Source organism: Lepidochelys kempii, chromosome 3 (assembly GCF_965140265.1).
Source record: "Lepidochelys kempii isolate rLepKem1 chromosome 3, rLepKem1.hap2, whole genome shotgun sequence".
Taxonomy (NCBI): domain Eukaryota; kingdom Metazoa; phylum Chordata; order Testudines; family Cheloniidae; genus Lepidochelys; species Lepidochelys kempii.
The window spans coordinates 99,932,614-99,946,058 of NC_133258.1; the positions used below are offsets into that span (position 1 = coordinate 99,932,614).

At 38.1% G+C, this 13,445-nt stretch overlaps 1 protein-coding gene across 5 annotated transcripts in view; it reads left to right on the plus strand.

Moving 5' to 3' along the window:
* AKAP7 (A-kinase anchoring protein 7) overlaps positions 1-13,445 on the plus strand; it is a 138,247-nt gene that overhangs the window by 14,850 nt on the left and 109,952 nt on the right. For 4 of the 5 annotated variants that reach the window (XR_012158049.1, XM_073337320.1, XM_073337322.1 and 1 more), the window contains one exon: positions 7,760-7,896. The exons of the other annotated variant lie outside the window; for it this stretch is intronic. Coding sequence is in view for 3 of the 4 variants with exons in the window: in XM_073337320.1 (XP_073193421.1) it covers positions 7,760-7,896 (137 nt within the window). In the remaining variant the exon portion in view is untranslated. The remainder of the gene's footprint in view (positions 1-7,759; positions 7,897-13,445) is intronic. 5 annotated transcript variants of the gene reach the window in all.

The window sequence follows — 13,445 nt, forward strand, 5'->3', positions numbered from 1 at the left end:
GTCTCATGGTTAGCATGCATTGTCTTAGTTAAGGTAGTAATAGCTGAGCACGATTCCTTCTCACTAGCTGACATATACACGGAGTTTTGCTAGATATGGCTGTTCTGAGTACCTGTTGTGGCTTCAGCAAGGAAAATAAGATACAGTGTTAGGTGTAAAACTCATACTGTCAAAACCAGTATTTGAATACAGTGTCTGAACTAGATTTTTAAAAATATTTGTTAGCAGACACCATCAGATGTTTTTGAGGGTCACCCAGAGAGTGGAATTGCATCTGTGCTATATACTCACACACCTCGGTATTGAGGAATTCTGAATAATGGCTGAAAATGAATTTAATAAAACCAAACTAGGTATGCAAGTTATGGTGAAATGTTCCACTCTTAGGTGTCAGTATGGAGGAAGATTGCAATGACTAATTATACAGACTCCAAGGCAGCCTTTACTAGATAATGAAGAAATGAGATCTCTTACACCATCTGAATTTGGAATCTTTCACTTCCTCATTTTTGCTCCCATTATATAACAGTTGCCAGGCTAGTGTAGTGGTTGAATAAATTGATACAGCATAACTGGAAGAAAAAAAAGTGCTCCTGTCATTGCTGATAGGATTTGAATAATTTTTGTTGTTAAAGCAGAAAGGACTAAACTCTGCAGCCATTTTCATGATGCCTAAAGTTGGTAATTCCTTTTTTTTGACTTAATTTGTCATTAACAATAATTGTGAGGATAGCAGCTGTGCTAAGTCTCAGAGCATTTGATATGGAGGTTATTATTTATTTACTTTGTCATTCTGAGCTTTTATGTTACAAAGTTCTGTTTAAAGAAAAGGAGTACTTGTGGCACCTTAGAGACTAACCAATTTATTTGAGCATGAGCTTTCGTGAGCTACAGCTCTGATGAAGTGAGCTGTAGCTCACGAAAGCTCATGCTCAAATAAATTGGTTAGTCTCTAAGGTGCCACAAGTACTCCTTTTCTTTTTGCGAATACAGACTAACACGGCTGTTCCTCTGAAAGTTCTGTTTGTAACTTTCTTAGATGTAGGGTTTGAACTGGAAGTGGGAGGTGCTGGTTGGATTTTATAATGGTAGTTTTATCCTGAATGGAAAAATTCCAACGAATACAAATGGGATCTTGTAAAGCTAGAGAGGAGCTTCTAACTAGTGTTGCCATTTCAGACGATGATGGACAAAGAGCTTCCTTTTGTGAGAATTTCATTTCACTACTTCTGAGGTGTTCTGGGCAATAGTACAAGTCTTTCTGAATTAAGATTTTACTTACATTTTTTAGCTTTACAGTGAAAAACACCCCTGTGATTCAGGAACAGTTTTGCAGTGGGGGATTTTTCAGGAAACATTTAGTGAGTTATCCTGCTTGTGACTGAGAGATTTCTCTTGCTGTTATTTTAATGGTGTTTTGAATCTTTGGAAGAAAAATATGATGCTCCATAAATTTTAACTTCATACTCTGTTAAATTTTACAGAAATAGTTACATGAAGAATAATAATAGTTTCCATCACTTTTGGTAAATCTGCTTGGATGAGGTTAAATTTCAACTGACATGCTATGTGTCTGAAGATGCTGTTTCTAGGTCCTCAAGATTATATTTTAATTAAATTGATTATACTTGATGTGTTACAACTCTAAAGGTAATCAGTTTTGTATTAACTTTTTAGCATTATTCTTGCATGCCAGAAAACCAAATTCTTGCATGTAAGAATAATGTTATTTGATAACTTCAATATATAATTCTAAATAGTTACGGTGAGGATGATCACGGGATCAGAACTAGACTCCTTTGAAACATTTATTTTTAACACTTTATTATCTGGAGAAGGAGGTACATACGAGTTGTTGAAATCTGCACTCAACAATTTATTTTACTGAATTAAAACTACCAAGGTTTGTGAAGAAGACTGGAAGGATCTAAATTAAATTAAATTGTCATCAAAATTGGCAGATGAAATTTCATGTAGAAAAGTGAAAGGTAATGTACAATAGGAAAAACAATTTAAACATTTCATATCTATTAATGGGTTCATCACTAGATATGAGAGATCTAAGAGGAGTCTTGTTTAGCTTAATTAAAATATCGGATATCTGTATCACACTGCTCAAAAGAGTTAATTTAGATACTTGGCTGTATTAAAACAGAAATAATAAACAAAACCTGAAAATGGAAGCCTGCAAATTGGTCGCACATCTGCACCTTGTTTGTTGCATTTAATTTTGGTTACCTGAATTCAAGAGGGACATGCTAGAGATGGACTTCTCCCAGAGGCTCACAAACATACTTCTGTATAACAATATTTTGCCTTTGGAATAGTATAGAGTATGCAGAACAGTGGTTCTCAACCTTTCCTGAGTATTGTACCCCTTCAGGAGTCTGATTGGTCTTGTGTACCCCCAAATTTTACCTCACTTAAAGATGACTCGCTTACAAAATCAGACATAAAAATACAAAAGTATCACAGCACACCATTATTGAACAGTTGCTTACTTTCTCATTTTTAACCATATAATTATAAAATAGATCATTTGGAATATAAATATTGTACTTACATTTCAGTGTATAATGTATAGAGCAGCTGGTACAGGAACCCACAAGGGGAGAGGCAACTCTCGATCTAGTCCTGAGTGGAGCGCAGGATCTGGTCCAAGAATTAACTATAACAGGACCACTTGGAAATAGTGACCATAATATAACAACATTTAACATTCCTGTGGTGGGAAGAACACCTCAACAGCCCAATAGTGTAGCATTTAATTTCAGAAAGGAGAACTATGCAAAAATGAGGTGAATTAAACAGAAATTAAAAGGTACAGTGACTAGAATGAAATCCCTGCAAGCTGCATGGACATTTTTCAAAGACACCATAATAGAGGCTCAACTTAAATGTATACCCCAAATCAAAAAACACAGTAGAAGAACTTAACAAGAGCCACCATGGCTTAACAACCATACAAAAGAAGCAGTGAGAGACAAAAAGGCATCTTTTAAAAAGTGGAAGTCAAATCCTAGTGAGGTAAATAGAAAGGAGCATAAATACTGTCAAATTAAATGTAAAAATGTAATAAGAAAAGCCAAAAAGGAGTTTGAAGAACAGCTAGCCAAAAACTCAAAAGGTAATAACAAAATGTTTTTTAAGTACATCAGAAGCAGGAAGCCTGCTAGACAACCAGTGGAGCCCCTGGATGATCAAGATACAAAAGGAGCACTTAAAGACGATAAAGTCATCGCAGAGAAACTGAACGAATTCTTTGCTTCAGTCTTCACGGCTGAGGATGTTAGCGAGATTCCCAAACCTGAGCGGTCTTTTGTAGGTGACAAATCTGAGGAATTGTCACAGATTGAAGTGTCACTAGAGGAGTTTTTGGAACTAATTGAGAAACTTAACAGTAACAAGTCACCAGGACCAGATGGCATTCACCCAAGAGTTCTGAAGGAACTCAAATGTGAAATTGCGGAACTATTAACTATGGTTTGTAACCTGTCCTTTAAATCAGCTACTGTACCCAATAACTGGAAGATAGCTGATGTAACACCAATATTTAAGAAGGGCTTTAGAGGTGATCCTGGCAATTACAGACCGGTAAGTCTAACATCAGTACTGGGCATATTAGTTGAAACAATAGTAAAGAATAAAATTGTCAGACACATAGAAGAACATAAATTGTTGTGCAAAAGTCAACATGGTTTCTGTAAAGGGAGATCATGTCTTACTAATCTATTAGAGTTTTGAGGGGGGTCAACAAACATGTGGACCATGTTTGGGGGATCCAGTGGACATAGTGTACTTAGATTTCCAGAAAGCCTTTGACAAGGTCCCTTACCAAAGGCTCTTGTGTAAATTAAGTTGTCATGGGATAAGAGGGAAGATCCTTTCATGGGTTGAGAACTGGTTAAAAGACAGGGAATAAAGGGTAGGAATAAATTTTCAGAATGGAGAGGGGTAACAAGTGGTGTTCCCCAAGGGTCAGTCCTAGTACCAATCCCATTCAACCTATTCATAAATGATCTGGAGAAAGGGGTAAACAATGAGGTGGCAAAGTTTGCAGATGATACTAAACTGCTCAAGATAGTTAAGACCAAAGCAGACTGTGAAGAACTTCAAAAAGATCTCACAAAACTAAATGATTAGGCAACAAAATGGCAAATGAAATTTAATGTAGATAAATGTAAAGTAATGCACATTGGAAAAAAATAACCCCAACTATACATACAATATGATGGAGGCCAATTTAGCTACAACTAATCAGGAGAAAGGTCTTGGAGTCATCGTGGATGGTTTGCCAAAGATGTCCACACAGTGTGTAGCAGCAGTCAAAAAAGCAAACGGGACGTTAGGAATCATTAAAAAAGGGATAGAGAATAAGATGGAGAATATCTTATTGCCCTTATATAAATCCATGGTACCCCCACATATTGAATACTGCATACAGATGTGGTCCCCTCATCTCAAAAAAGATATACTAGCATTAGAAAAGGTTCAGAAAAGGGCAACTAAAATGATTCGGGGTTTGGAACAGGTGCCATATGAGGAGAGATTAAAGAGGCTAGGACTTTTCAGCTTGGAAGAGAGGAGACTAAAGGGTTATATGATAGAGGTATATAAAATCATGAGTGGTGTGGAGAAAGTGAATAAGGAAAAGTTATTTACTTGTTCCCATAGTATAAGAACTAGGGGCCACCAAATGAAATGAATGGGTAGCAGGTTTAAAAGAAATAAAAGGAAGTTCTTCTTCACTCAGCACACAGTCAAACTGTGGAACTCCTTGCCTGAGGAGGTTGTGAAGGCCGGGACTATAACAGGGTTTAAAAGAGAACTGGATAAATTAATGGAGGTTAAGTCCATTAATGGCTATTAGCCAGGATGGGTAAGGAATGGTGTCCCTAGCCTCTGTTTGTCAGAGGGTGGAGATGGATGGCAGGAGAGAGATCACAGTATAAACAAGTCATTGTCCATATGAAATTTTAGTTTGGACTGACTTCACTAGTGTTTTTTATGTAGTCTGTTGTAACATTAGACAAATATCTAGATGAGTTGATATACCCCCTGGAAGATCTCGGAGTACCTCCAAAGATACAGGAAGCCCTGATTGAGAACCACTAGTGTAGAATGCTGACCCTCATAGCTGCTCTCTCTGTTCTTTCCCATTTCTGACTTTGAAACAGAGGGGCATCTCGATTCTTACTTCCCTGCTCATTCTCTGATGGTAAGGTTAGCTGTGGCTTGCCTCTGGACCCAGCTGTGGTCTGCCATCTTTGAAATTGACCTTGTTCGCTAATAAACATCTGGGGTTTTGTTTGTTTGGAGCCAGGACAGTCTTGATAATAGCTTCCTAGTTGTGTAAGCATATATCTTCTGTATCCTGAAGGGCTTGTATTGTTATAACTGAGCTTGCATTTTTTTCTTTTGCTGTCTCTCAGGAAGGAACAAATTAAACTATTTTCTGTCTTGAAAATTTTCCTGGAAACTATAATCAGAAACTGAGTAAACTGGTAATTGAAAAACTCCATTTTTATACTTTGGACTTTTCCCCATTGGGATAATTGCACTTTTCTCCAGTTTATGACATTATGTATTATCTGTGCAGTAAATAAATTGCAATTATCTGGGATCATGTTCATCAACATTTTGTGTAACTGTGAAGCTACATATTTCATGTCTTTTGAGAATTCAGTGAAAGTGTCATTTATTTGGGGGAATGCAAGTGCCAAATTGTGACAGAGATAAAATACTAGTAGAATCTTACTGCGGTGTAATTTATGCTCAGACACTGCGAAAAAAAATTTCAGATGACATTAGACATCTTCCTTTACTAGGCATGCTATTTTTTCCCTTCTTTCTTTGCCATCACTCCCCTTCTGTTCTAATTTGTTACTTATTTATATGGTGCCACAGGAAGTACATGGCACGTAAAGACAAGGCTTTCATGTAGCAGAGATTGTCTAAGGCCCTGATCATGAACGGTGCTGAACGCTCACAACTCTCATTGTTTTCTTTGGGAGAGGGTGTTCAGCATCAATAAGGTTTTTAATATAAAGTGAAAGGCAAAGATTTGCATGTGAAGGGGTTTTTCTTTTTAAATCCAAAAGCAGACTCTTCTGTTATGAAAATTTGGCATGTGTGTGTAGTCCAGGAATTATCATGCTTCTGCTGAGGACAAGCTGGTACTGAGCCCTGACTCTGGGCTACTCAGCTGCACACACACACACACACGCACCCCCATTTTACACAACTTTAATTTATAGATTTCAAAGTCATTTTGAGGTCTTCTAAATTGGTTCTTTTAGGTGATTTGCACAAAGGTTCGCTTGGCTGTAGTGTTTGATAATGATAATCTGTTTATAATTCAAGAAATTACTCATTTTACCAAATACTCAAGATTATAGTAAATCAGCTATGTTTGATTTGATTTTCACTAATATTATATTTAGGCTTTGTAGCAATTTTTGTAATAACCATGATGATTGTATTTTCATATGCAGTAAAGACTGTTGGACAAAATTTATCATGCAAGCATTTTTTTATGTGTAGTTCCTGATAGAAAGAAAAGTTGTTAATTTTTTTTTTAAAACAAGCAGATTGACAGTATTTTAACAACCGTATGCATCAATATTCTGTATAAAGCAACTCCTAAAAATATATTTGAAGAATGGGTACTATCTAGCTTTCTCCTCAAATAGAAAACTCAGGAGTTGTAACTCAAATGGCCCAGCACATTATTTACTGAATTCTCATCTGTGTGCTACACATAAGATCCTGGAAAAGCTGGCTGTAGTCCCTCATCCCCTACTGTATGATGAGGTTTATCATAGGCTGGTGGAGGAAGTTCTTGCAGAAGCCTCTAATTTAGGATATTGACAGCATAGCATGGGGGGAAAAAAGTGGAGCACCTTAAACCAATGGTTCTCAAGCAGGGGTACGTAGAAGTCTTCCAGGGAGGTACATCAACTCATCTAGATATTGGCCTAGTTTTACAACAGGCTATATAAAAAGCACTAGCAAAGTCAGTACAAACTAAAATTTCATACAATGACTTGTTTATACTGCTGTATATACTAAAAAGTAATTTATATTCCAATTTTTTAATTAATGGTAAAAATGAGAAAGTAGTTGTTCAGTAATAGTGTGCTGTGAGTGACACTTGTATTTTTACATCTGTTTTTGTAATCAAGTAGTTTTTAAGTGAGATGAAACTTGGGTATGCAAGACAAATCAGATACCCGCAAAGATTACAGTAGTCTGGAAAGGTTGAGAGCTACTGCCTTAAAACCTGTTCTGGGAATTATCATGCTTCAGAGGACAAGCTGCTACTGAACCCTGACTCTGGGATGTCCAGCCGTACAATAGCAACTCCATTACTTCCTACCCACTTTGAGTTTACTCAGGCAGATTAACAAAACTCTGTCAAGAAGATGATGAAACTTGTGTCTGCTTGAACAGGTTTTATGTAAAAAGAAAAGGAGTACTTGTGGCACCTTAGAGACTAACAAATTTATTTGAGCATAAGCTTTCGTGAGCTACAGCTCACTTCATCAGATGCATTCAGTGGAAAATACAGTGGGGAGATTTATATACATAGAGAACATGAAACAATGGGTGTTACCATACACACTGTAACGAGAGTGATCACTTAAGGTGAGCTATTACCAGCATTTTAGTGAGTTTGTTTTCTTTCTTGCTTGTATTGTGGGATAGAAAAAACTATGATGACTAGTTGTGTTTTTGTATATTTTTTCGTCTCTCTTAGATTACAAGAGGTATTCAGGCTGTCCAAGACATAGTAGTACAAAAGGATCACAGGTTTTCCCAAGCAATGGTTCGTTATGGCTCCTTACATGTCACCCTGTTAGTGATGCATTTATCCAGCGAAGAAGAAGTTGGCATGTAAGTGTTTTGCTGTTAAATTATGTACATTAAAAATCTATTTCTTTGGTTGTAGGGGAATTCAGGGAAGAGGATCCCATTTTAATGTACATGTATAAAGGGTAACAATTCTAAATTTCCCAAGACTGATTATATACCTGGACTTTGGAATGTTCAGTACAACATACTATGGTGTATGCTTAACCCTTTAATTCTGAGTTGAAACTAAAGTGTGCCCTGTGGAAGATGAAAGTGTTTCAGTTCTCTCACCACCTTATAATGCTTTATTTAGGCAGAAAGAAAAGGAGTACTTGTGGCACCTTAGAGACTAACCAATTTATTTGAGCATGAGCTTTCGTGAGCTACAGCTCACTTCATCGGATGCATGCCGTGGAAACTGCAGCAGACTTTATATATACACAGAGAATATGAAAAAATACCTCCTCCCACCCCACTGTCCAGCTGGTAATAGCTTATCTAAAGTGATCATCAGGTGGGCCATTTCCAGCACAAATCCAGGTTTTCTCACCCTCCACCCCCCCACACAAATTCACTCTCCTGCTGGTGATAGCCCATCCAAAGTGACAACTCTTTACACAATGTGCATGATAATAAAGTTGGGCCATTTCCTGCACAATTCCAGGTTCTCGCACCCCCTCGCCCCCCTCCCAAAAACCACACACACAAACTCACTATCCTGCTGGTAATAGCTCATCCAAAGTGACCATTCTCCCTACAATGTGCATAATTAAGGTGGGCCATTTCCAGCACAAATCCAGGTTTTCTCACATGCATCCGATGAAGTGAGCTGTAGCTCACGAAAGCTCATGCTCAAATAAATTGGTTAGTCTCTAAGGTGCCACAAGTACTCCTTTTCTTTTTGCGAATACAGACTAACACGGCTGTTACTCTGAAACCTGTTATTTAGGCAGAGTTATCCATCCATGTCCCGTTCTGAACCTGCTCCTTAGGCCTGGTTTTTCATCTCTCTTTCTGCTGAGAATTAGTACAGGTAGTAGCTTCTCTCTGCTGGCTGACAGCTGCTTTTTCTTTTTTCTCTAGGTCAACCAACTTAGGTAGTTAGTTGATTTTAGCTACCTCAACAGAGCATGAGGAGATAGGTGATGTCACAGTCTCAGGTAGCTATATATAGAGCTTTAAAGATCAGTATCAACACTTTGAATTGCACTTGGAAGCAAATAGGAAGCCAGTATAGTCTGTGGAGTAGCCAATTTCATTAAGCAGTTAGGCTCCATTCTGCAACAGATGAGCTTTGAATGATCTCTGGTGGGAGTCCAACGTAGTTGCACATTATAGTTTCAATCTAGAAATCATAAAGGGTTTGGGAACTGTGACAGTCCACATACAAGAAAAATAGTTTCATTTATTTTGCAAAATACTGATGAATACCCCTCCTGGGACTTCAGGAACACTTGGGGATCCAACAGTCCCCTTAAATTGCATGCCTCCTTGAAGAAGGGTGAGCAAACCTTTCCAACAGTAGAGGCAGATGAATATTACGTTAGACCAAAGACAACTAGATCAAATGTGAGAGGGTGTGGAGACATCTGAGAGGACAGTATATCATTTATTAATCCATGGAACACAGTCATATCCATACAACTACAGTGTAGTATGATAGAAAACTAAGGTTAAGGTTCTCTTCTGAAGATTGTTTGACTTTATAGTTAATTTGTAAATTTAGTAAAATAATAAGAATTCATTGACAGAATTAACTGAGACTTTCCAAACTTTACTGTGTGTAAGTTTGTTAGTATAACATTTTTCAAAGCTGTTTTTATGAGTGGTGCACAATTTAGAAACCTTCATTTAAATTTAAACTACATTTTTTGTTTGGCAATTGCAGTTAAACATTAGCTGTTTGTTTCCTTTCTTTAGTCAATTTTTGTATTAGCCTTAAAGTTACTACATTATAGTAGCATGTGAATGTCCTCGTTTTTTCTGGTCTTCTTATTTAAATTGTCAAGTGGTTTTCAACTTTTACTCCAAATTATCTTGAGTTTTACCTAGGGCACTGCAAATAAATCAGGATGCATTAACAGAAAATGAATCAAATCCTTATTTAATTCTGTGGGAGGAACGCTTTACATGTTCATCTCCTTCAAGAGAGTTCTGTTTAAGGAATAAGACACAACAGTCACTGTTTTTGTTGGCATTGTTAGAAGACAAAGTACAAGGATATATGAAAGCGGCAAAGAGTCCTGTGGCACCTTATAGACTAACAGACGTATGAGAGCATAAGCTTTCATGGGTGAATACCCACTTCAGTGGATGCATGTGTTCACCCACGAAAGCTTATGCTCCAATACGTCTGTTAGGGTATGTCTACGCTACGAAATTAGGTCGAATTTATAGAAGTCGTTTTTTTAGAAATTGTTTTTATATATTCAAGTGTGTGTGTCCCCACAGAAAATGCTCTAAGAGCATTAAGTGCATTAACTCGGCGGAGTGCTTCCACAGTGCCGAGGCAAGCGTCGACTTCCAGAGTGTTGCACTGTGGGTAGCTATCCCACAGTTCCCGCAGTCTCCACTGCCCATTGGAATTCTGGGTTGAGATCCCAATGCCTGATGGGGCTAAAACATTGTCGCGGGTGGTTCTGGGTACATATCGTCAGGCCCCCATTCCCTCCCTCCCTCCGTGAAAGCAGCAGCAGACAATCGTTTCGCGCCTTTTTTCTTGAGGGAGGTGTTCTCTGCTTCTCCAGGGGCTGAAGCAGAGAATGTCGTAGAGGTCTCTGGAAGTTACAGATTGTGACTTCCATGATCTCCGTGACATAAACGTAGCCTTACGCATAAGGCCCTGCTCCCCTAATGGGAGAGGTACAGAGGTAGCCATCCAGAAAGAGCAGCAGGGAGAGCAGGCCAGTCTAGACCTGTTGTGCACCCTCATCTCCCCAAATCCTCTGTCCCCTGAAATACCAGGGCAGGAGCACATGAGCTTCCTCCTGCCCTGGGCAATGGCCCAAGGAGGCCATTGCTGCCTTAGGACAGCTGCTGTAGTGTAAGAGAAGCATGCTCTAAATGACTCCAGATGATTTCACATCCTGCTGAAGTCAGCAAAATTGTTAATTGAGCTAAACTGTGAAAGTTTGAGAAGTGGGGGCAATATGGGGTTGACTTCTAATTAAAGATTGATCCTGGAAGAGAGATGCAGAGAAAAACGGAGATACCTGGCATTAAAACAAAACAAAAGATGAAAGTAATACAATAGAAGAGGAAGCATTAAAAGCAAAATAAAAGTTTCTGTGAGATGGCCGGGGTGAAAGAAGGGCATGTTGGTTCAACAATAGGGGAGCATATTGGTTGATGTGTCTGTGCAGAGGAAAAAAAAAAGGATATGGGGCTAGAATGGGAATATGGCTTGAGGAAACCACAATTAAAAAATGTAACTGAAGTACCTTTGACTGTTGCTCACATGTTATCGGTCTTTCAGTTTACTTTGTCTAATTACACAGTAGTCTCTTTGGACAAGGAATGTATCTTTTTTACATAGTTATATAGGTCCTACACAATGGGATCTTGATCCTGAGTGGGGATGTGGGCATTTAATAATAATGCTCTAGATTGCTTACAGTAGAGAATGAAGGTTTTTAGTTCTTTCCTGCATGTGTTCAAATCCATTCTTTCAAAAGATTAAAGAGTGAAAAGTTTGAACTGTGCTTTCTTTGATTTTATATACTTCACTAATTTCTGGTACAGACCACCACTAGGTTTACAGAAGGAGACAAAATGCTAAATAAGTTTTAACAAGTTTGGTTTCAGCAAGGTACATCTTGGCCCTAAGTTGCTCTCACATCTCAATGTTACAGCAAATAACTGGTAACTTAAATATTAAAGCATGGAAAGAGAAAGAAAGAAACAGATATAGCCCATATCTGACCCCCTCAGCACACATATATGAACAGTTGAAAGGGTTCTAATTTGTTTTGCCTATATTAACTTCATTTTTGTCAGACTTTTCTAAATTGTTAATTTAAAAGAGCTGAGATCCATACTTAAAATGTCATAATGTTTAGATTATATAATTCAGAAAAAACACGGACAGCTCCTATAAATCAGTTTTACATATTTCTGGAAGGATGTTTTGTTCCTGTTGTTATTTCCTCATCCAGCTCTGAAATCTAGGGATCATTGTAAATTTCCCCTCTCATTATCTCTGAATGTTAGTTGAACTGAGTTTAAAAATGTATAACAGTACCACGTAATGGTAATCTTGTTTCAGTCAGAATAAGTAATATTTAAATGCTACTTGAGACACTTTATAAATGGAAAAATAGGAATATAGGGTCAAATCTTGCTTGTTCGTTTATATTAATATTGAAGAGTCTAGGAATATTTGCTTGGGTACAGTGACCAGGATTTGGCCCACCCACTCTACACTTAGAAAACAATTCTGAGTGCTATAAAAATGTTAAGCTAGGATACAGAAAAAAAAAGTATGAAATTGTATAGAAAGCCACTTTATTAAATCTTTCTATAGACCAACACATTATAAAAATCACAGACAACTAATTCTTCAACGAGACAAAGCCAAACTGAAAAGACACTGCTCTAATCCAAAACTGATCCTTCACAGCCCATCCATCAGGCAAAGTCTGAGTCAATAGATGGGCTTGTGAGGTATATTCAGTTAATGGGGGACCCAGTACCACTGTTAAAGGCCCTTTTATACGTTACCAGTTCCCAGATCGAAAAAGCTAGAAACTGTCAGCTTGATGTCCCAGTTGATGCCAACTGTGTGTGTGTGTGTGTGTGTGTGCGCGTGTGCTGTATGCACACACACAAAAAAAAGGGCGGGGGGGCGCAGAGGAAAACCATGTCTAAGGTAACCAGGACCTGAAACAAAATTAGCAGCCACTAGTAGTCTGTGGAACAGTAGGCTAATATGCATCATTTGTAATACCCTTCAAAGAAAGGCAGCTGAATCTGCCCTTGCTGAAATTTGAGAGACGTCTTCATGTATAGCTCCATGTAGAGCACATTGTAGTAATCCAGCCTGGTGGTAGAAAAGACCTGAGTGTCTGGGGAGGTGTACACGCATAAGGAACAGTCAGACCCCCTTTGTGAAGCACAGATGAGTAAAAGTACGTTTGTCCATTGATCCTATCTGGGCATACAGAAACTTACAGGTTTTATTTATATGGTGAAGGTCGCAAACTTCATTTTAAAAATTGGCAAGGATACCCTAATGAAAAGAACATATCACATCTGCTATTACCTCCCAGATGTTTTCCTAATTCAGCCAACATCACTTTTTACCTGAACTAGGTTTCAGTCAACCATCTAATTCTCACCCAAGCCCTCAGTACCACAGAGACATTGGAAAAGTAGAGGGGAGTGTATTCATATAAGATTATAAGAATGTACACACCCCATTGCAGGTTATTGAATGTGTGGGCATAACGAATGATCTAACCTACGATACCTGATAGGATACGAAAGTTTTTAGTTGCCATGGTGGTAGCTTGCTTATAAGAAGAATCATAGGGCTTGAAGGGACCTTGAGATGTCATCTAGTCCAGTCCTCTGCACTCATGGCATGCATGACT